Consider the following 23,455-nt stretch of genomic DNA (forward strand, 5'->3'; position numbering starts at 1 on the left):
AGGTGAGAAGGTGAGGAGGTTCCTGGGGTGCAGTCAGAATTCCAATTCATCCCAAAGGTGTTCAAAAGGGTTGAGGTCAGAGCTTTATACCAGGAGATCTTTCACACCAACCTATTTAAAGCATATCTTCATAAAGCTGGAACAGGTTTGGGTCTCCTAGTTCAAGTAAAGGAACTGTTACTGTTTGGGGAAGAACCACATGTGGCTGGAAAATTCAGTTGTCCCAATACTTTTGTCCATATAATATATAAAAAACAAAAAAAACAAATACATATTAAAATAAATATGCATGTATTCCACAAAGAAATGATGTAGTTTTGCCTTGTAGTTAGAATTTGTGTTAGTGTTAGCGTAATTTCCGGACTATTAAACGCACCCAAATATAAGCCGCACCCACTGAATTGTACAAAGATGTTTATTTTGAACATAAATACGCCGCACCTGTCTATAAGCCGCAGGTGTCTACACTGAAACTAATGAACTTTACACAGGCTTTAATGAAAGACAGTGTCTGTTACATGGCTTGTATCTAAACAGTAGCCTACCAAGAAAGTCATTGTTCACTGTCTTCCTCCTTCCTTTCACAACAATTTCTCTCGAGAGTTTATCTTTTGGCATCGTCGTGCGTTTAAAAATCACCATCGGTGAAGCTTTTCTCCCGATGCCGTGCAGCTCAGAACACAGGTGAAGTGTGTTTTCATGCTCGGTTGTTTTCAGCGTGTTGAATGATTCGCATTTCCTGTAGACAGTCCGAGTGAGCGGCAGGTCAAACGTCAGAGGAACATCATCCATATTTATGATGTGGTGCGGCCCGATTCAGTGGGAGCGCATCTGATTTAATATAAAGAGTTTCATTGGTTCACCTGAACCCGTTCTGCAATTTCATTGGTCTGGTGTTATGGGGCTCAGTTTTTTGGCATGAAGTTTGTGAAACCGGGAAAAACCCAGGAAAAATCCATACATTAGCCGCTTCATTGTTTAAGCCGCGGAGTTCAAAGCGTGGGGAAAAAGTAGCGGCTTATAGTCTGGAAAATACGTTATTATTAATATTCATATATTAATTTACATGCTTAGAAGATGAAGGAATGTTCCAGAATGACTGTTATGGCTCAATATGAACATGAACTGAATCGATAAACACACATTGATTAACAAGTTTCATTTTTTTATTTGAGTTTCACATAAAAAAAATCAAAAGGTTGATAATGGAGTAACTGGTTTCAGCTGCTTTAATGTAAGTGATAGCAAGAATGTGGACTTTTCACAGAATTACATGTAATTACAGGTTTATACACAGATCAGCCATAACATTATGACCACCTGCCTAATATTGTGTTGGTTCCCCTTTGCCTGCCGAAACAGTCGTGACCCGTCGAGCATCAACGAAATGAACTTGTTCAGCAGTTTGAGCTGCAGGAGCTCGTGCTCAGATACTTACGCTCGCCCATTTTTCCTGCTTCCAACACGTCAGCTTTGTTCACTTGCTGCCTAATAAAAATATAAACGCACTAACAAATGCCATGATGAAGAGATCATCAGTGATCTTCACCTTACCAGTCGTAATGTTATGCCTGGTCAGTGTATTCATGACGTATGACATGTTGCTGTGTAATGATGTGGTACATAAGGAATAAAGCACTTCATGACTTTCTGTTGTACAGAAGCACAGTATATAGAGCTTTGACTGAATATCTATTACCTTGTTATAGTATTCCTAGATCACACATGCACTACTTTTTAATAGTAAACAGTAAAATTAGCTCAGTATTCACATTGAACAATGCTCCTTTGACATCCTATAAAACACCAACATTTTTTTTTTTTCTGTTGGATTTCTTGCATAGGTGTTTATTTCATATCTTGATTATCATAGATACTGTGATATTTTTTGTTTTCTCTGCACGTTGAGCAGTCGAGGCTTCTCAGCTGAGGAACACAAAGACACAAAACAAAAAAAACCAGCTGTTATTAAGAAATCATGACTTTATAAGACGAAATGTATATTTTGAAATACGTAAAACACAAAGACGTTAACAATGATACGATAATTGATCAACTGGGGATGTTTTGCTTGAAGGTGGTGCTTCAGGAGCTCTATGGTTATAAATAATTAAGCACCAGATGATTTGATCGTGTGAAACCAGTCTTTTGGTTAAAAAATATCAGTTTTTGCATGTGTTTTTGCTCAGAATGAAGGAAGCAAATAATTTTCTAGCCGACTATATTCCCATTAAAACCTCATAGCTGACTCTGGACTCTTGATCTACACACACACTGGAATGTAGAAGGATGGCACCCTCTTAATTGCAATGACTTTAGCCAATCAAGGGCATCTGTGAGCTTCAGATGCTTTTGAGGAAATAGGTGTTGGTCTTCACACTCTCTTGCTGATATCCGTATTATGGCAGGGCGATCTGCCTGGTGATGTGTGAGAGCTTTATATACTGTATGAATGTTATCACCTTGTACAGGAAGTAGGTCAGGAGGCAAAGTAGGAGCAGCGTGAGTACCACGATGAGCAGAATCACCCACCAGGGGATTCGACTGAGAAATGTCGGCTTCTTTTCTGGAAATATTGTAAGTCTCACCTGCACAAAACACACATACACAGATTAATCTGATTGCATATTATCATTGGAAATTAAAAAAAATAAAGATTTCATGATAAACCGGTTAATCTCTGTGTTTAATTCTGTACCTGTGTGTGATATTTTCCGAGTCTGAAGTTCTTCTGCGATCCATCAAGGCTCAGAGAAGCGTTTAGCACAATGTCTAGATATTTCAGAGAGCTGTATTCCTGTTCAGAAAACCACAACCAACACACACCATGTTATTATATAATCCGAATATTGTAATAAAATAGCATGCAAACTCATGCAAAAAGGTGTTTTAATAAAGAAATATAATAAAACTAATGAATAAAAAATTACCTCAATAAAAGTGCTGCTCCACAGGAGTGAGTGCAGAGTGACTGCAGTTCTGTCTGCTGCCTTTAGGGGGCATCTGAGCTGCACACACTTTAATTCATCGTCACATGTCTGTAATAAGCAGAGAAAAAGGACAGAGTGAGTCCAGGGGTTTTCTTTAAATGTCTGCATCTTTACTGTATCTGATATTTAATTATACAAATTATTTTATTTGTCAACAAAATTGAACATAACAGAATATCAATACTTTGAGATTTTCTAAATAATAAAAAAGCATGAATCTTTTCAAATATTGCATGAAAATGTCTTTCACAATGACTGGTTTTGTCTTTTTTGAATACAATTTCCTGATAATGATTGAAATATGCTTCAGAATACATACTTTCATGTTTATATACTTATATATAAGTACAAAGTCAAACATTAGTATCAATTTAAAATTGAAACACAAATTGTGTGATCAATTTATAAATACTCATTATACAGTACACTTCGATTTCTATGGTACACATGCATGCCTTTTGCATGTTTTTAGTGTTTTGTCTTTGCACTGGTGTAATATTTGCTGACAGCAAGAGCAAAAATCACTTCTATAAACCCCTATAGACACACTCCTGAGACGCCACAGACAATTTGAAGTCCCTTCAGTTGGGTGTGCAATTGTGTAAAAGTGTACCAAATATTTGTAATGCCGTTTGCTTCCAAATAAAGACAGGAGTCCATCAGAGCCGAGAGCTGAGTGTCTGGATTCGTCTTTCACTTCACGTTTGCTTCTGGATATCACCTGCACACAGCCAGCAAAGTCATAACCAATCACAGAGATCCAGAAAAAGTAAAACATGAATAATAAATGACGTGAAATGCTGATGTGAAAGCGTCTGACCTCTTGAGCATGTTTCAGAGGGTTGATCTCAGAGACTGGGCTGCACGGGATGTTCTGGTTATTGGGCCCGGTGATGTTCAGCAGGTAAAAAAGCCACTTTCCTTCTTTATTCTCTTTCGGCCACTGGATGTTGAGGGTCACAGAGGTGAAGGACTTCAGAGGTCGAACCATGTTACTGATCTGAAGTCATAATTTAAGCGAAAAACATAGATGATGTGTGTGTGCTGTGTATCACTGTATATGGAACATTGGGGGTGAGGTGGGAATGCACCTGCATGTCTTAATAATACTTTAGGTGAGGTATTTTTATCTTTATATGTATACTACAGGAATGTTGAATCCTGATTGGTCATCGTTTTTTTAATATAAGAGAGGGAATCATTTTATAAGTCAAATCACAGTTTGTTCTAACAGGGATTTGTATAGGAAGGGATTTACGTAAACATGTTTTAAAACACAATAATTGTTTCTTTGAGGAGATGGTTATTAAGCATTGTTGGGGAAGGAGTCTCCAGTTCCAGCGCTTTACTACAGTCTGAGGTTATGCTGTAACTTCACAGAGTTTATGCCATGGCAAGACAAGCTGTTGATTTGTGTGTTATGCTACAGAGATTAAAAAAAGGCTGATAGGGAAAAGATTTATAGATTTAAAAGCTATAATATGTTTGTTTCATGGACACCATTAAATGTTAGTAAAAATGTGTTAAAAATGCTTTTTTTATTGCCAAATTCTGTTGTGTTCACTGCTGAAATGACAGAGGGGTGATTGTGAATATTTTATCTAACATTTCCTGTAATAAGATAAAGGTGAACAAGGTGCTTTTTATTTATCACATGTACATTACAGCACAGTGACATTTTTTCTTTGCATATACCAGCGATGTTAGGAAACTGGGGTCAGAGCGCAGGGTCAGCCATAATACAGCACCCCTGGAGCAAACAGGGTCAAGGGCCTTGCTCAAGGGCCCCAAAAGTGGCAGATTGGCAATACCACGGCTTGAACCTCCAACATTCCAGGATATTACCCAAATCTTGATTACTGATTATTTTGAGCATAAAAGCTTTTAAAGTCGTGTCTATTGGACGATCATTATGTTCATATTAATTGTTTTTTCTAAAACAATTGGTCTTAAAAACATTAAAGTTTAATAATCACACATTTCGACTATTGTATGGAAAAGTTTAGCAAAACTGACCTACAGTCAAAGATCTTACACAGAGATCTCAAAGATCTTGCTGTCATTGTTGCCATGTAAGGAAAAATTAAACACATTAATGCCTGATGTAAAATATAAAAAAGAAAATACATAAAACAAAGACATACTGAAAACTGGTACTGCACAGGTTCTCCGATCTCCTTATCTGATTGTCTCTTCTCTTCCTCTTCTCGATAGTACACTTGAGAAGGTTTGGCTTGTCTTCAGACACAATAAAGCGACATAGTAGTGATTAAAGTAGTGATAAAGAGAGTTTACACAGGGAGAGGCTGAAGTTTAGTAACACAATAACATTATTGTCTGACTAATATCTATCAATATACTGATTTTATAATAAGGACACAAACCAGTCAGTATCTTTCATTTTGCATTAAGTAATTAAAAATCTAATCAAGTAAAAAAACTCAAAAAAAAATTCTATAATCATATTTTCTGAAGTTTTCTCACCCAAACACTTGGAGATCCAAAAAAACTCGAGCCTCTGCGACGATTGCTGTAATATTTTGCACGCTGATCCTGTAGCAACAAAAGCAAGTGTGAAATCATTTTATATTAATATTATTCCAGCTAGAAATTTATTCAAAGTTTAACACAATGGTTTCTAAAATCTGGTGTCTAAACCTTTAGATATATTACAATTAAAGACATAAATTTGCACCTGCTCATGTTTTTATATGGAAATAAATGTAATTAATTTGTGTAGAAATGTATTTTAAAATGTAATGCAGTGGTATGCTGCAAAAGACTACAACCCTAATCCAACATTAACAACAGAAACATCTACACGTGTAGCTTTCAGAAGATAATAAGGAAGATTATGAAACAGATTTCAGGAGGAATGTTTGAAAGATTTGGGAGGCGAGTTTAAAGTTTGGAAACATGAGAGAACTGAAAAGATTAAGATGTTGTGTGTTACTTTGGTAAAGATATTTCGAGTAGCCATGTTGATTGGATCAAGTTAAATCAAATCAAGTCATGTGATTTTATTGTACACTTAAGTACACATTAAAACAAAATGAAAACTTTAGGATCAAGGTGCGGCATAGAAACAACATACAACACAAGATTTAATAGAACAAATAAACCTATCCAGAGGATTACATAAAATTGCACGTGTGCAAACACTGATTAGTGAAAAAACACAACATAAAAATGCTGAACTCAAGGTTGGAGGTCAAATGAGCTGCGAGTTGAATCGAGAATAATGTGAATATTTTCTTCATTTATAGGGTGCCATTACTTTTTCCACAATTAACTAGTTAAATTTGAATAAATATATAAATATATTTATACAATTTGTGTTCTTTATATTAACTGTATCCTATTAAAACGTATGCAATCCTTTACTTTAAAACATTACTCCAAAAGCCAACATACAACCAAAACAAATACAGTACATTTTGAAGTAATACACAATAAAATGTATAATTTATAATAAAAATGTCATAAATATTGCATCTTACGTCTGGAGACTGAGTGTCACGTTGACGTCAGTTACGCTCGGGCTCAGAAGATCGGTGTTTAGCAACAGATAAAACGTTACCTGCAGAATTAATAACATTAAATAAGCAAAATCATAATAAGTAAATAAATAAATACAGGTCCAACACTATTTACATTACCTTTGCATTTCTTCTGAAAGGATTTCCAAGATCACATTCGGCTCTCGTTTTAGTCCCGTCCACGTCACACTTCACGTTCAGTTCCTGTAGAAAAAACACAGTAAAGCTTTCCATAGCATTTTCTTACGTATAGCAGCACATCTTGAACTGTTTTATTCCTTTCATATCACAATTTGGAAATAAAAAATAGTTCTTCGTTTATTTATTAAAGTATGAATTTTTTTAGGAATTTATAGTGACATTCTATAATATACTGATATTTAGTTGTGCTGACAAAATCACTAATAAACTATAATTCATTCTGCATTCAATATTTAAATAAAATCAAATGAAACATCGAGCAAAAAAAGTATTTTAGCATCTAATTAGTCAATTGTTACAATGACAATGAGGTAATAAAACAATGGAATTCAGTATAACACCCAGAAAGTGATTATATTATCTTGCTTTGGCCTTATTTTGGCTTTGCTCATACTTATAACATCATGTGTTTCTGTAGTGTTTTATTCTGAGACTTACACTGTCTCGTTTGAGGACGACCGACAATAAAGGAAGAGATTCTGGAAAGTTCGCAACCAGTTGAGCGAGATGAGCTTCATCTCCATCCTGATTGGTTACAGTGATCTCCAGCGCCGTGGTCCCAGCACCGGGAGAGATCACTGCCACTCCGTCCTCCCTTTAATATACACAACAACATGGAGATAAAACACAGGAAAGGTAATGCATGATGATGAGGCGTCTCTATGATAAAGTTTTTTGTGTGAATTGTGGCAAATTTAAACTAGAAATGCTAAATAAAGTTTAACATCTCTGCAAAAAGAATTATTTAATACCTACAGTATAATATACAGAACCTCCAGTGTCACTTTGGAGACGTTATAACATGGTTTCACGTATGTCTTTTAGAAATAATTAAAAAGGCACATAAAACACCTATTTAATGTTATTGATTTGTTCTAATTGTGTATTTGCTACAAATCTATAAAATGTTGAATATGTTGTTTCAGGCAGAAGCCAGTTTTTATCTTAAATGATACAACAGAGGGTAGCTTTATCAGATAGAGCGCCAAGTATTAGCATTTTAGATAGGAAGACCTTTTTACTACGTAAAGAACCTTTAAGGAATGTTTTTATTAATTTTTTCATTAAAACATTTGAATAATGGAAAAAGAAAATGTATATCTGCTTTAAATCTAAAACTTCTTAAATCAAACTTTTGCTGAATTATACCCATAGTTTAAATCTTCAGTTTTTGGAAATATGAAGTGCTTTCAACATCTAATTAAATATAATTCTGGACAATTTGTCCAGTTCTGGTAACTTCATCCACCTGTTAATTGAAAAATACAGACATCCAGTAGTGTAGTGAGGTTACCTAGCTAGTGGTGAACACAAGTCCAGATGTTGTTGTTTGTTGCAGAAGGTGTACTGCAGCTGCAGGTTACTCTGACAGATATTATCCCTTCCACACTCAGGATTCAAAAACATGAACTGCAGTGTGAGAAAAGATTCATGCTTGAATGTTCTTCTTAAATCATGAGCAAAAACCCCCCAAAATTCTGTTTTTTTATCTATCACACACTTTAGCTGTGCTTTCCTGAGGCTGGAGATCATTAAGCACTGGCTCGAGAGCAGGTAAAGAGCTTTGGCATAACGTCTGAAGAGGACTGCTTTGAAGTAGAGACACTGACATGCTGACAGTGATTTCTGTAAGCTTGTCCTTGGTGTCAGCCTGAAGGAACAGGAAATTACATATCCCATTACAAAAAATGTGAATTATATACTGTGTAGAAACAGAGTAAAAACATGGTGAAGGTGAGGTGAAGAAGATTTAGTACCCGGAGCCGAAGGTGGTTTCGCACACATTGTTTTTGTCCATGTGTCTGGAGAGAAATGTTTCCTAAGTGTTCGTTGAAAATGAATCGGGACTGACGATCATTCTGATCCCACCGTTCATAGAAAATGAGGCGGGACTGTTGGCCATTCTGAACCCTCTGATCATCAGCGTTCAGCTTGTACAGAATCTCTAGCAGACCACAAAAGATAAAATGATCAGTTTTAAAAACTATTCGAGGAGACTTGACAATGATTAACATTACAGATATTTCATTACTCTTCCATTTACTCTTCCATGGGTCTTCATCTGTTCTACATTAAGCTAAACATTTATTTTTAGATTTAAAACATAATCGAGCATTATTTTACTCACTCAGACTGGGGTTATACATCCCTGGATAGGTCGTGTAGGAGAAGCAGGTTTTAGCCGTTATGAAGCTAAAGGATTAACATGCAGCCATTCAATGAAAACAAAACAAATTCCAAAATCCAAAATGAGACTTTTAAGAATGTTATGGGTTTTTTCTCACCAGTGACCTTTCTGACAATCTTCTTTAAGGAAGTTCATTGCACCAGGTGTTAAAGTCAAGGATTTCTCGATACTAATTACTGGTTTTGACCTTAAACAAAAATAATTCACTTTTAAATATACTGTACAATGTACATCTGTACCTGTAGACCAGGCCAAAGAATTAGCAAGGAATAGGTTGCATGTGAAAGAACATGTTACCTGTAGACATGGACGGTGTCAGAAAGTGAGCCAACAGCCACGTCCGGATAGCCGTTCCCATCAATATCCATGTTTCCAGTCAAGGAATAGCCAAACAACTTGATTTGATGGGTTGTTCCCTGTAATACCTACATAAGCAGACCATCACAGATAAATATCAAAGGTAAAATTTGTGGCACACTTAATCAGCCGAGGAGTTTTCACTTACTTGGTTTTCTTTTTGCAAGTGTCCAGTTTTGCCGAGATAAATGTACACTGCACCATTACCGTCATTATCATAAGGTGCTCCAACTGCTAAATCTGTCAAAAAACATAATCAGAGTAATTACATTGAGTCAAACACAAATATTTGTGACACTTTGTCTGGTAGAAGAATGCGAACCGTTGTATCCATCCTGATTGATGTCCCCAATATTTGCCACCGCTAGTCCAAACATGGAGCCTTTATTGCCGATAAGAACGTCTGGCTGTAATCTGTCCCAGTCTCGGCCGTCTCGGCGGTTTATGTAGACGTAAACAGCGCCTCCTGTTTCTTCGTCCATGTCTATCGAGGTGTACTGAGGAGCACCAACCACAATATCGTCCCATCTGATAAACCAACCAGCAGAAAGGTGTTTAGTGTATTGTATAATTACAAACCAACAAACTATTCCCAAATATCTCAATATCTATAAATATTGTTGGCAATGCTTAGAATTAAGGTGTAAGAATTTTATCATTTTCAAAACATAATATTAGCAATTGCATTGCTATAAAAAAAGTATTAACTTTTATTATCAGTAAAATACATTAGAGACAGGTAAGTTATATCAAGCCCAGGTTCTAGACTTCTTACCCATCTGCGTTGAGGTCCATTACAGCCAGTGAGTAGCCGAAAGACGATGCCAGACCTTGGCCTTGGAGAATGTGAGCTAAACACAGATTCCTCTGATCCCGTACAGAAACAGGCTTTAAGAGAAGAACTTCTCCACTGAGATTGGAGCGTGGTGCTCCTGCTACTATCACCAGCTCCCCTTTCTGTAACACATTTGTTCCTGTGTCCAGAGAAAAACCTGGAAAAATGCAAGAAATGAAATACCAATTCAGCGTTTTTAAGATTTATATCTTCAAAAGTTAAATACAGAAAAAAGTCAGTGCCAAATAGATTTATTTATTATTTTTATTAAGCATATAGCAATTAAACAGATACATTTACATGACTGAAGGGCACGTATCAAATACTATATGTGGAAGCTCTTTTCTACCAGTTGAAGTATTTCATTAAAAAAGTACTTAAAGCACTAAAAATGACCAGGAAAATATTCGACATGATTACAGTAACACTTTATTATTGAAGTTGACCCCAACAACATGCATAGAATTATTAAGGAAATCTATGTAAGAAAAACTAATTTATCAAAGAACAAATGAAAGCAACAAACTTCCCACCTAAAAAGCCTCTGATGGTCAGAGGAATGTAATTCTCATCAAACACGTTGTAGTTTTCAGTTTCGTAAAAATCCAGAAAAAGATTTTCAATGGGCTCCATGCGGACAATGCCTTCAAAAAATATTGACATGAAATGGTAAAACTGGTGTTAAAATAGTTCCCAAATGAATGTAAAATTAGGGAAATAATAATAATAATTTATCTATCTATCTATCATCTATCTATCTATCTATCTATCTATCTATCTATCTATCTATCTATCTATCTATCTATCTATCTATCCATCCATCCATCCATCCATCCCTCCATCCATCCATCCATCCATCCAGTTCTTATGTGTGGTGTACCTTTCCAGTCGTATGCACCAGGCCCCGAGAACACGATGTAGTCCTTGTCTTTGGTGAAAGCTGCAGAGACGCCCTGCTGGCAGTAACCAAAATCTTCCTTAGAACTGCCTCGATTGCTGCAGAACGTTTTTGTTTCTTCTACAATCAGGCTCTCTTTCAAGATGAAGCATCTGCCCAGTATCAGCTGATTTTCATGTATCCACTGCTGGTAGCGGTGAGCACAAACCTAAGTAAATAAATTCCACCAAAGATTTATCAGGAATCAATATTAAGATGATTAGTATTGTATGTATTGTCTACTGGGTCCTTAAATAGATTTTTAGTTATACACAAACACAGTATTTAACAGATCCAATCTCTATTTACTGAAAATTATTAAACTGTATATAATAGGAATACAATATGATTAAAACATTCATTTTCTACATGTTACTTTTAACATCTCTGTAATCCATTTTTTTTATTCAACTCTGCTATAAATGGAAACAGTGTAATTATTACTGTGTTTGGATTAGCTCACCACCACTTTTCCTCCTGGACCCTGGCTTTTCACATTCACACCCATCCACTGGTTTTCCCGATGGTCTAATCCCTGTCCTGGTTTTGAATCTGTCAATAAGTTGCAAATGATAAGAAGGATTCATATAATCAGAATATTCGTCCATCATAAGTATTTACAGAGAATAACACTAACCTTTAGTGTCTACAGGGATCCGTTCACAGTCGTCACTCTGTGTCGTGAATTTACAGCGAAACAGACCTCCGGTTATGTTGCCTTTCTGACTGGGTAAAGCTTTCGCATGTGGAGCACCAACCAGCAAGCTGAGGTCAGAAATTATTTTTAACAGTCACATCAACAGCTTAAAGATCTATGAAGTTACTGAGCCACTAATGAACTTTGATACAGGACTGTAACTATTATCAACAGTCTACTACAATGGCTCAGGACCACAAGTTGCATTCACAGTTCGGCATTTAAGCATTTATCACTGAATAATAATGGAATTGCAATGAATAGACATTCGCTGTTGAGACTAAGGCTGGGTTCCCTTTTGAGTCTGGTTCCTCTCAAGGTTTCTTCCTTAATGAAGTCTCAGGGAGTTTTTCCTTCCTACAGTCGCCACTGGTTCACTCATTGGGGATAAACTTACAATTATAAGGAACAAACTTATAGGCTCTAAACTTATACACTCTTTTATGCAACTTTATAACCGCTTTCGAGGTGATTGTTCTCTGATGATCATCATGCACAAGTAGCTGAATGGTTTTATTTCAGGGGTTAAGCTCGTGTAAGTTCTTTACAGTTCTGGTAAAGCATGTGGTTAGAATAGCACCAGTTACATTGTTAGTCTCCATGTACAGTAGATACCACCTCGTATTTCTGTAAAGCTGCTTTGAGACAATGTCCATCGTTAAAATGGCTATACAAATAAAAATGACAACAAACTGTTTGTGTTGTAAATTCCTTTCACAAGTGTACTGTTTAGTCTGCAGGTATGGTATCATGAGAAATGTTTCCCTTTCAGTGTGATTCCACAGGCAGGTGCAGAAACAACAATCACACTCCAAACAAATCATGGGGAAGTGGTACCTCAGTGATTAAGGCTGTGTTACTGATAGGAAGTTTGGGGTTTCAAGCCTGGTATTGCCAAACTGCCGGTCTTGGGGCCCTTGTGCAGGGCCCTAAACCTCCTGTGCTCCAGGGGCCTTGTATAATGGCTGACCCTGCTCTCTGACCCCAGCTTCCTAACATTGCTGGGCTACACAAAGAAAGAATTTCACTGTGCTGTAAAGTACACGTGACAAGAATAAATCATCTTGCTTTTTAAGACCATTTAAGCACCATGGTCTATGTCTTCTTCTGACAGTCATTGCACACATAGGTTAGTGTTAGTGCTATGCATTTTGGATATTTGTAGCTGTATATGACACACAATTGTTTTGAATTTGTTGAAAGAGTTTTACATTAATTTCATTAAATGCAGTGTCAAACCAAACTACATTGTAAATTGTGCCAAAAGTGTATCATTTGGTTTGGAAGCAGCTGCGCCTGCAGACATGTCATAAAGACTACAACATGTCAGTGTCAGTCTGGACGATGACAGATAAACAGTCTAGCAAACAATGATCATTTTCCATGTGCCGCAGGCAAACTTTGAGGTCCTGCATGCCCTTGCATGCCCTTATTCTGTCAGTAAATTCAGCTCAAAAAGGTTATACATGTGGTCAAGACACTGTTACATCAACAGATCTACATCTTGTCATAAAAACTGGAGTTAAAGAGAAGAATTAGGAACTCAAAGGAACTACACCAAACCGTAAGATTTGTATGTCCTATTTAAACATATTATTTGACATTTCATCCCCATTTGCTGTTATAATATCTTCCACTCTTAATGGAAGATGTTCCACTAGATTTTGTGGAGATGTTGAGATTCTTTCAGTCAACAGGATGTTAGTAAAGTCAGGTATTGATGTAGGTGATGTGAGGAGACCATGGGTGCAGTCAGCCTTCACATTCATCCTATAGGGTGTTCAATAGGGTTGAGATCAGAGCTCTATAAGAGGATCAACAGGAACAATCTTCCACTCCAACCCATGTAAAGCATAACTTCACGGAGCTGGATTTTATTCACAGGGGCATTGTCATGCTGGAACAGGCATGGGCCTTCTATTTCAAGTGATAGGAAAATTTCATGATACCAAATGCTTTCAAAGACGTTGTATACAACTGTGTACTTCCAATTGTACTTCCATGCAGTGTTTTATTATCATTTACAGTGCATTCATTAGTAATTGGGTGGCAATGTGAAATACTTGTTAGTGTCTGCACTGTAGAACATACACGGTGATATGAATTCATTCAAGAAAATATAGCAGAAATATGTTTCACTGACTGATACACTACTATTCTGACTGATCATATATAACCTGTGATGAGTGATATTTCTATAGCACTGGGTGCAGTCTCTTCCAGGATGAGCCTGGCTCTTTATACAGGGCACAAAGGTTCACAGAATGATTTAATGCAAAAGAAAATTATTATAATCTATTGGCTTCACTTTACCAGATTGTAAGAAACATGTTGGAGTGACTCATATTTTCCTCCACCATGAAAACACCAACTCAGGGAAAATCCTTTCAATGAAAATAGCACTGAAGCTGTTCTGGTGGTTCGTGGTCACTATTGTACTTTTTGTTGTTTTTTGCCAAAAATTTTGGAAATGATCTATTGCATAATCTCTTAACTTTTGTAATGGACATGTCCTCCAGCAGTGATCACCAAATTGTTCCTTTATTTGTTGCTTTGAAACAAGATTTTGCTGCAGGATTATTATAAAAAATGCAGAAAAGATTAAAACCTTTCAGCCACTTAATGATAAGCAATTAAAGCCTTAACAAATTATTTTATACGTACAGTATACAGATAGATTAATTTATTTTCACAAAAAATTCAGCACAGTGACATTATTTCTTTACAAGTTACAGCCTATTAGGAAGCTGGGAATGTTGTTTATATTCTGTGGAAGTTATGGACGAGTTATTTAGAACTGAAAAGTTTGTTTTCCTAAAATGATCAATTCTGATACGGGATTTATCAGGAAATAATCTGAAAAGATCTGGTGTGTTACAGATTTCTCACAGATATGGTAGTAAGAATGGTTAGTCAAATTATTCAGTAAAATATAATGCACATATCAGGAGTTGTTTCTGTGTCAAATACGGAACCTGATAATATTTTGTATAAACACTGTTATCTTGACACACAAAATTGATAACATAGAAACAATTTGAATACTATTAGGATGAATGTCTGCTTCTTTGGTGCCTAAAAGTTTTGCAGTTCACTGAACATACTATACAGTACAGTATGCACTCAATTAGCCGTTTATTAGTTATAGTGATCTATTAGCTGCAAAAAACTGATTAACTGAATCTTTAGCCTGTGATGAAACTTCTGTGGATTCAGAAAAATGTAAATTTTACATTCACGTCTAACCAACATGGTGTTTATTATTGATTCCCCTGTAAATATGTAAATAAACTCACAATTGCTGATCCGTAGGTTTGAGTTGATGGTGCATTGTGAGGGAAAATCCAAACAGACTCCCAGGTTCCCCACTTTTCCTCAAAATGTTGGTATTATCCAGGTTAAAAGCTGATGCATGCTGTAGATTCTGGCTGCTGAAGAGCCACATGGTCATGATCAGTGCTAGTCTTTGTTCCTCCATGGTGCTCCTCTGGAGTTTTCTGAAATTCCCTGTAGCTCAGAACATGTTGGCTGTTAAAGATGACATACCTGGCGAATAGCAGGAGAGGAGCGGTGTGGTGGGGTGAGGTGAGGTGAGGTGAGGTGTGTCAACACTTTGCAGTTCTCATGCTAATGTACTGGGTGCGTACAGGCAATAAACATTTGTAATCTAAAGAAAAAGTGAGTTAATGTTTAGCCGCGAAGATGAAATAAAACAGCAATTTGTGCACTTTGATCTTTTTTTTTTAAATCAGGATTATGATAATTAACGGATGTTTACAATAGATGAACTGAATCATTATTTTGAAAGTTTAGCTAATTGCTAAGTTCCCTGAAAATAAAATGTGGTGAAAAACGTGTTCTTTTATATAAATATACACCAACTAGGCATCAAATTATTATATTAGAACAATATGAGCGGTGAAGTGAAGAAAACTGATGATCTCTTTACCATGGCACCTGTTAGTGGGTGGATTTATTTAATAGTCAGAAAATAAACATTTTTCCCCAAAGTTGATGTTTGAAGCAGGAAAAATGGGCGAGCATAAGGATTTGAGCCGTTTGACAAATTGTGGCGTCTAGACGACTGGGTCGGAACATCTCCAAAACTGCAGCTCTTGTGGGATGTTCCTGGTCTGCAGTGGTCTATCAAAAGTGCTCCAAGGAGGGAACAGTGGTGAACCGGCGACAGGGTTGTGGGTGGTCCGTGTGGTCCAATCCAACAGACAAACTCCTGTAGATCAAACTGCTGAAGAAGTTCATGCTGTTGATGCTTGATTGGGTCAGAACTGTTTTGGCAATAAAAGTGGGACCAACACCATATTAGGCAGGTGGTCATAATGTTATGCTGATCTGTGTATATAAATCGTATCTATAGGCTCAACAGCTTAATGTTTTAAGTTCTCCTGTATTGTAGTGATTCGTGATTAAACAGTTAATGGCCAATGGTATGCTGTACCTCACAATTTCTGATACTGGTTTATTTGGACACAGTCTAAAAATAGCATCTAAAAATAGCATCAGTCAGGAGATTTAGAAAAGAAAAAAGTGCTATTTTGTGTACTTCTGGACAAAATAGGTTTTTTTTAGACATAAATTATGACTATTAAAGACTTAACATACATTAACCGAAAGTTTATTCCACCACCTCAGTTTTCAAGCATATCTTCTGTGTTCCCTGAAAGATAGATGGATCCATGGAGCAGTGGTTGAGGTTAAAAAAAAACTTCAGGCAGCCTATCCAGTCAGTTAGAGTTGTAGAACCAGGTGCTCCTGAGCAGCTCATAAATCTGCTCAACATCTGAGATCATTTTAGATTCAACACCAACTCCATCCATTCCAGAGCCTTTAAATGTTCAATGATGAAACATGCATATGAAGAACAACAACAGTGTGAGAGAAATGCTTAGAAAAAAATGTCTCAGTTGTTCCAGTCTAAGCTCCAGCTTCCATATCACCACCCTGAACAGTATAAAGCTTCTTGGGAAAGTGAGTGATTGAATATTAAAACTCACTCCTGTGGATCTCGTTGACACTTTGAGGAAAACATGTATAATTGAAGGAACTGGCTGGATCAATATTTAAAGGTTTTGTCTGCTTTCTTTTTGTGCACATGCTTAAAAAACATGAGATGTAGATAGATGTTTTGAGAAGTAGGCCGTATTCTGAGTCAGTGTATTATACAGGATGACTGATTAAAGCTGTAATTATCAGGGGGAAAAGAGGGCTGTTTAATCGACAGCAATTTTCTGTTTGTTTCATCTAAATTACCCTCAGCAACACATCCATAACAGAAAGCAATAATAAGAGAGTGAGTGTGTGTGTGTGTGTGTGTGTGTGTGTGTGTGTGTGTGCATGTGCATGCGTGTCCGTTTGTGTCTAAATCTACAGTAAAATTCCTATATGTAAATGAAATATGAATGGTGTTGCACAGTTTTGGCCACAGCTGCTTTTAAATAGAGCAGAAAATCACAAGTTACACACACACACACACACACACACACACACACACACACACACACACACACACACACACACACACACACACACACACACACACACACACATGCTCAGGCTTGTGTGGATGTGGAATTTGTTTCATCCCCCAGAGAGATTGTGGAGACTAATTGTCTTTGTATGGTGAATGCACACATATGGTCTTTGCATGCATAAACACACACACACACACACACACACACACACACATACACACTATAAATTCAGAACAAATAGACAAATGCAAATGAAAATGCTAACAATAATTTTATTTCTTATTGAAACGATTTTTGTTGTATTTATTTATTTTTAATCATGCATAAATAAATATTAATAGTTCAATTGCTTGATCATTATTAAATTAATAAATAAATAAATAAATAAATAAATAAATAAATAAATAAACCTTTTTAAACTTTTTAAACAAACAAATAAATACATAAACCTAGTTTATTTATTTGTTTGTTTATTTATTTTAAACTTTTTAAACAAATGCATTTTATTTCCTATTGTTTATTTTTATTTATAAATTTTTTGTATTTTTTATTTTTGTTAAATTGTATTATTATAAAAATAATAAAATTCCTTTTTCCAATCAATTCTCTCTGTCTCTCTCTCTCCCTTCCCCTCTCTCTATTGCTCTTTTCTCTTCCTTCTCTCCCTCCCTTCCCTCCCACTATCCAACACGCTTCGCCTCAGGACTTGTTCTAAACGCAGATCCTATCATTCCTTTCGTCATCACTGATAAACACAGCGAAGTCGCAGCTCAATCTGCTTCATACTTGTTTTATTCAGCTGATTCTCTGTGGTCTTCCTCTTCATCACCTTTTTGTGCATATATAATTTGTTTGCATGTTTTGTGATTTTCTGGAGGGCTGGAATGAAGTTGGTGGGCTTCTATAGCGCTTTTTTCTCACTCTTTTTGGGCACCATGATGACAGGTGAGCACTCCATCTCTTCAGAAACTGAAACGTTTATCTTTATAGTTTGATGTGTTTTCAGACGAAATCAGCTTCTATCCTTTAAAATCCTTGGTTATTGCCTTTACCTGTACATAATAACCTTTTTTTTTCAGATATATCAGGTATGTATAATTTAACATTAGTTATCTTCATAGACTTTCAGCATAACGGCTTCTCACTGGTTCACTACTTTCCGTTCATTTTTAGAAAAATACTTAAGAATGAAATAATCACTTTATCTATTGAACTGATTTTAACCTGAAATATGTGAATTATGGTGGATGTGGAAAGTTTGGCAACATCTAGTTTTTCATGTTTTTTTAGAGACACAGGCATGTTTCTTTTGTTCACAAGCAACAAACTGTTATTAACGGCATAACTTTTGAGCAAACTCTCACCATAGGCAATAACAATTGGTGTTAAATAAAATGAAAATATAAAACTAACTTGGCTACTATTCCATACTTCCACACATTGCAGTTCCGTCTGGACTGTGGCTAATTGGAACTGATTTCACCATACAACAAGACATTGAGCCAAAGCATACATTGTTTTTGTTGCATAGAAACAATAGGAAGATGCATGTGTCTCTTACATGGTGACTACATGTTTCCACATTTCACTGTTGACATTTAATGTATGTATTGAATGTATTTTGGACCATAATTACTTTTATTTAAGCTTTAAAGATGCACTAATTGGGCCTTACTTGGTAAAGTGTATATATTAAAAATACCCTTTAGGGTTTAACCCCATCAAATGTATAATTTTGTACCCTATTTTGAAGGTAAATCTATAATTCTACCCAAAATCTGTAAGGGACCTAATTAAAAATAGAAATATATTAATAAAATCACAACCCATTTGCTTCCAGACTTTCTTTATAGCTGGATTTAATGTTGAAATAAACCTGATCTCTCTCTCTCTCTCTCTCTCTTAAGACTTTATACATTTATCTCACAACTGATGTAACATATACTGACCTTGGCTTAACCTTAATTAATGACAACTTGAAAATATGGAGATATCAATTCAAATATCACAAAATAAGAAATTAAGTAAACATTAAAGGATATTGAGATAATTTTCAGTATGTTCACTATGTTCACTATGTTCAGTGGAAAGCTGATTGGGATCGAGTCATTGCCTGATCCAGTTGTGCTGATTAAGAGAAAGTGTACAGTTTCCATTTGTCCTTTCAGTTTCACAAAGTCTTCTAGTCTGCATTATAAAGTTCAATATATAAAATTACCAGTGTGAGTTTTATGATGCTAAAATAGCAGCAGTAGGTCACACTGATATAGATACTGGTGCATTTAATGACCCTTAGTGAGTGTGTCTATTTTGTGTGTGTGTGTGTGTGTGTGTGTGTGTGTGTAGCTGCAGGAAAGTTTGTGTCTTTGGCTGAGATGGAAGACACCCTACTGAGGACCTTTTTCAGGGCTATCAGAAATGGGTGCGACCTACACAGCATTCCAACAAGACTGTCAAAGTGCGCTTTGGTCTGAAAATATCACAGCTTGTAGATGTTGTAAGACAATGCATACACTCACACACTTTCAGACATGCACACCCACTGTTTTCTGCTATAAATATTTCTATTTGTATTTTGATTTAAGCTAGAATTGGAAGTGTCCTAGCCCAGATCTTTTTAATTTTTTCCTTTTGTTGTTGTTGTTGGATCCCAGTTTTTATGCACACATTTAATCCCAGTCAAATTCTCTGTGGACCTCTTTAGCATTCTTTTGTAACAGAAAAAGAAAATATATACATTTGATAACAGACACTGCTCTTATTGCTGTGCTGAAATAGTGTTGCTCTCCATGGTGCTGAAAAGCTTAAAATGCCCATACCAGCGCTTTTTTGTCCTCCATCTCGTCTTTTTACCTTAATTTAGTCTATCTAGTCCATCTCACATTCTCCATCTCTAAGAGCATTTTCTTGTTCAGGGTCATGTGGTTGTGTGAGTTATTTATTTCCAAGTGCCAACCTTCCAGTCCTAATCTCATTGTTACTTAATGGCTATCGATTGACTGAGATAATCATTATATATTTTAGGATGATGCTAATGCTAAATTATTTGAGATATTTTATTTTTAAATAAGAGTGCAACTGCATTTGTTTGATTTATGAAAAGACAAACTGAGTGACAGTTTTAGGCTAAAACACTGGGTTTTCTTGACATTGGTCTCCAAGCCAGTCACAATGCCTGCTCAGTTTGGTGCTTCTGGTTATTCCTATATCATGTGTATATGGTTTATATTTAATATAATTTTTATTTATGTGAATCTTGATATTGGCACAATGTTACACCCCTAATAAACATATTTTGTGTTTTTGATCTGGAAATAATTGTTAGTTTTCTACAAAAGCACAATTTCTGTTCATGCACTGGCAAGGACACAGTAATAACACAGAAATTATTAGCAGTTATTACAGAGGATCTGACAGCCATTTATCAATAATTGATTGCCAGTGCAGGACTATTTCTATATGTGTTTTAAATAAAAACATATACATATTTATAAGTATGTGTATGTGTGTGTGTGTGTGTGTGTGTGTGTGTGTGTGTGTGTGTGTGTGTGTGTGTGTGTGTGTGTGTATGTATATACACCACCTGGCTTTGATTTTTCATTTTGCTTAACTTTCATGTTCATTTTTTTATATACAGGATGAGAAGAACCAGCTTATGACAACTAATGTGTGGCTGCGGCAGGTACATTTCTCCAGTTATTATATAGGTCCTAATGAGAATGTATTTGATTAAGTGCAGTATTATAATAATAACTATTATTATTATTATTATTGATGATAATAATAATAATAAAACTGAAGATAATAAACATAATTAAAATCCTGTCTATTGCGATTTTGTGTAAATGTCCATGTAGGAGTGGGCCGACTATAAACTGCGCTGGAACCCGGAGGATTATGGTGGTATCACTTTCATCCGAGTTCCTTCAGAGAGCATTTGGCTGCCTGACATTGTGCTATACGAGAAGTATGTCTTACCTGATCACATCCGCTGAGGCTCACATAAATATAAACTCTTAGATCTCACTCAATATCATTTAAAAAAATTTTTAAAAGTGCTCTTTTTGTAAATTATTCTTTAACATGAATTGGACAGTTATGTTACATCATCTGCACTAATCTCTAAAGTCAAGACCATATTTCAAGTATCACTACACCTTAATAAATATTTATGCACATTATTACTTATAATCTAATGTCCTTCAATGTAGTCCTATGAATGCTTTTGTATGCTTCTCACATTTTCTTGCAGTGCTGACGGACGTTTTGAGGGCTCGCTCATGACCAAAGCTATTATAAAATATAACGGCGCAGTCACCTGGACGCCTCCAGCCAGCTACAAATCAGCCTGTACTATGGACGTGACATTTTTTCCATTCGATCGCCAGAACTGCACAATGAAATTCGGCTCATGGACTTATGATGGCGATATGGTGGAATTGGTTCTTGTAAACCACCAGGTGGACCGCAGCGACTTCTTCGACAACGGCGAATGGGAAATTCTTAGCGCCACAGGAGCCAAAGGCAGCCGACATGACGGCACACTGTCCTACCCCTTCATCACCTACTCCTTCATCCTTAAGCGTCTCCCTCTCTTCTACACACTCTTCCTCATAATCCCCTGTCTCGGCCTGTCCTTTCTTACAGTTCTGGTGTTCTATCTTCCATCAGACGAAGGTGAGAAGGTGACGCTGTCCACTTCTGTGCTTGTCTCGCTCACTGTCTTTCTCTTGGTCATCGAGGAGATCATCCCATCTTCATCTAAGGTTATTCCGCTGATTGGCGAGTATCTGCTGTTTATTATGATCTTTGTCACGTTGTCCATCATAGTGACCGTGTTTGTCATCAACGTGCACCACCGGTCCTCAGCCACCTACCATCCCATGGCACCGTGGGTTCGTGTGCTCTTTTTACAGCGCCTGCCTCAGCTGCTGTGCATGCACACTCACACAGAGCGATACCTTTACCCTGAGCTAGAGCCTCATAGCCCTGACTTCAAACCACACATCAGAAAAGCTCCACCAGGCCCTGGGGGAGAAGGTCAGGTTCTGGTCAACATGCTGGAAAAGGCCACTTTCGCCGTTCGATACATCTCTCGCCATATCCGAAAGGAAAACTTCATCAGAGAGGTACAGGAAAGATTTTGTGAAGTTGTAAAGCAGGGAAATGGAGTTTCTCTCATAGGAAATGTTTACTGTGCACTCTTAGAACATGTCTGACCCTGAAGAACATAAAACCAAACAATCCAAGATTCAACTTGAAGTTTTTAACACACACCAATAAATTTAGACTAGAAGGTTCTTTATGGAAAACCTTTATTAAGCAAATTTACACTTTTGTGTCACAAAATGGCATTGATGGGAATGACACTGATGATGATGATGATGATGATGATGATGATGATGATGATGATGATGATAATGATGATGATGGCGATGATGACGATGATGACAATGATGACGATGAGAATGCTATTGATGATGATATTCATTATCATAATAATTATGGGGAATTGGTAACTTGGTGTTTAAGGAATTGGACTTCCACAATGCTAGAGTTCAAATCCCAGCCACACCAAGCTGCCACTCCTGAACCCCTCAGCAAGACCCTTAAACCCATAACTGCTCAGTTATATGAATGAGATAAATATACGTCGCTCTGGATAATGGCCTTTGCCAAATGACATAAAAGTGAATGTAAATAATCTTGATCATGTAATGATAAAAGTGATGATGGGGATATTGACACTGCTGCTGACACTGATGATGAAGATCACATTTGTGACAGTAATAATATTGGGGTTACTGATGCAGCTGCTAAGGCTGCTGCTGATGATGATGATAATGATGCTGATGATGATAATGATGATGATGATGATGATGATGATGATGATGATGATGATGATGATGACACTAATGACAGTGCCATTTTGTTGCTCCAGGTGGTGCAGGACTGGAAGTTTGTGGCTCAAGTGTTGGACAGAATATTCCTCTGGGTCTTCCTCATTGTGTCTATATTAGGCACCATCCTCATCTTCACTCCTGCTCTAAAGATGTATTTACTCTCTTCATCTCCTCCTTTAGCTCCATAGAACACACTCAATTACTCATTACAGGCTAAACAGTTACACCATATACAGCTTATACAGCAACAATGTGCTATTAACAATATTATACAGCACACACACACACACACACACACACACACACACATACACATACA

General features: G+C 36.5%; 2 protein-coding genes across 3 annotated transcripts; one reads left to right on the plus strand and one right to left on the minus strand.

Annotated features, from left to right (window-relative positions):
* Positions 1 to 1,148: 1,148 nt before the first annotated feature.
* LOC124386257 (integrin alpha-6-like) lies at positions 1,149 to 15,345 on the minus strand. 2 transcript variants are annotated; one of them, XM_046849988.1, is made up of 25 exons: positions 15,041 to 15,345; positions 11,685 to 11,812; positions 11,511 to 11,599; positions 10,991 to 11,216; positions 10,644 to 10,754; positions 10,051 to 10,267; positions 9,598 to 9,803; positions 9,424 to 9,515; positions 9,216 to 9,343; positions 9,016 to 9,105; positions 8,859 to 8,923; positions 8,488 to 8,675; positions 8,232 to 8,381; positions 8,025 to 8,140; positions 7,169 to 7,325; positions 6,650 to 6,733; positions 6,491 to 6,570; positions 5,475 to 5,543; positions 5,135 to 5,228; positions 3,811 to 3,933; positions 3,604 to 3,711; positions 2,931 to 3,038; positions 2,699 to 2,797; positions 2,463 to 2,588; positions 1,149 to 1,926 (listed from the first exon to the last, which is right to left on the minus strand). In XM_046849988.1, the coding sequence occupies exons 1-25, from the start codon at positions 15,220 to 15,222 to the stop codon at positions 1,849 to 1,851; spliced, it is 3,114 nt and encodes a 1,037-aa protein (XP_046705944.1). In that variant the 5' UTR covers positions 15,223 to 15,345; the 3' UTR covers positions 1,149 to 1,848. The 2 variants fall into 2 exon arrangements, with proteins under 2 accessions (XP_046705944.1, XP_046705943.1); XM_046849987.1 differs by having other exon boundaries at positions 3,811 to 3,990.
* A 4,248-nt stretch (positions 15,346 to 19,593) lies between these two features.
* LOC124386274 (neuronal acetylcholine receptor subunit non-alpha-2-like) lies at positions 19,594 to 23,324 on the plus strand. Its single transcript, XM_046850011.1, is given in 6 exon segments — positions 19,594 to 19,624; positions 19,627 to 19,730; positions 20,871 to 20,915; positions 21,091 to 21,200; positions 21,486 to 22,362; positions 23,175 to 23,324. Coding segments are annotated over 6 exon segments (1,302 nt in total). The 5' UTR covers positions 19,594 to 19,608.
* The last annotated feature ends 131 nt before the right edge of the window (positions 23,325 to 23,455 follow it).

This window comes from Silurus meridionalis, chromosome 5 (assembly GCF_014805685.1).
Source record: "Silurus meridionalis isolate SWU-2019-XX chromosome 5, ASM1480568v1, whole genome shotgun sequence".
Taxonomy (NCBI): domain Eukaryota; kingdom Metazoa; phylum Chordata; class Actinopteri; order Siluriformes; family Siluridae; genus Silurus; species Silurus meridionalis.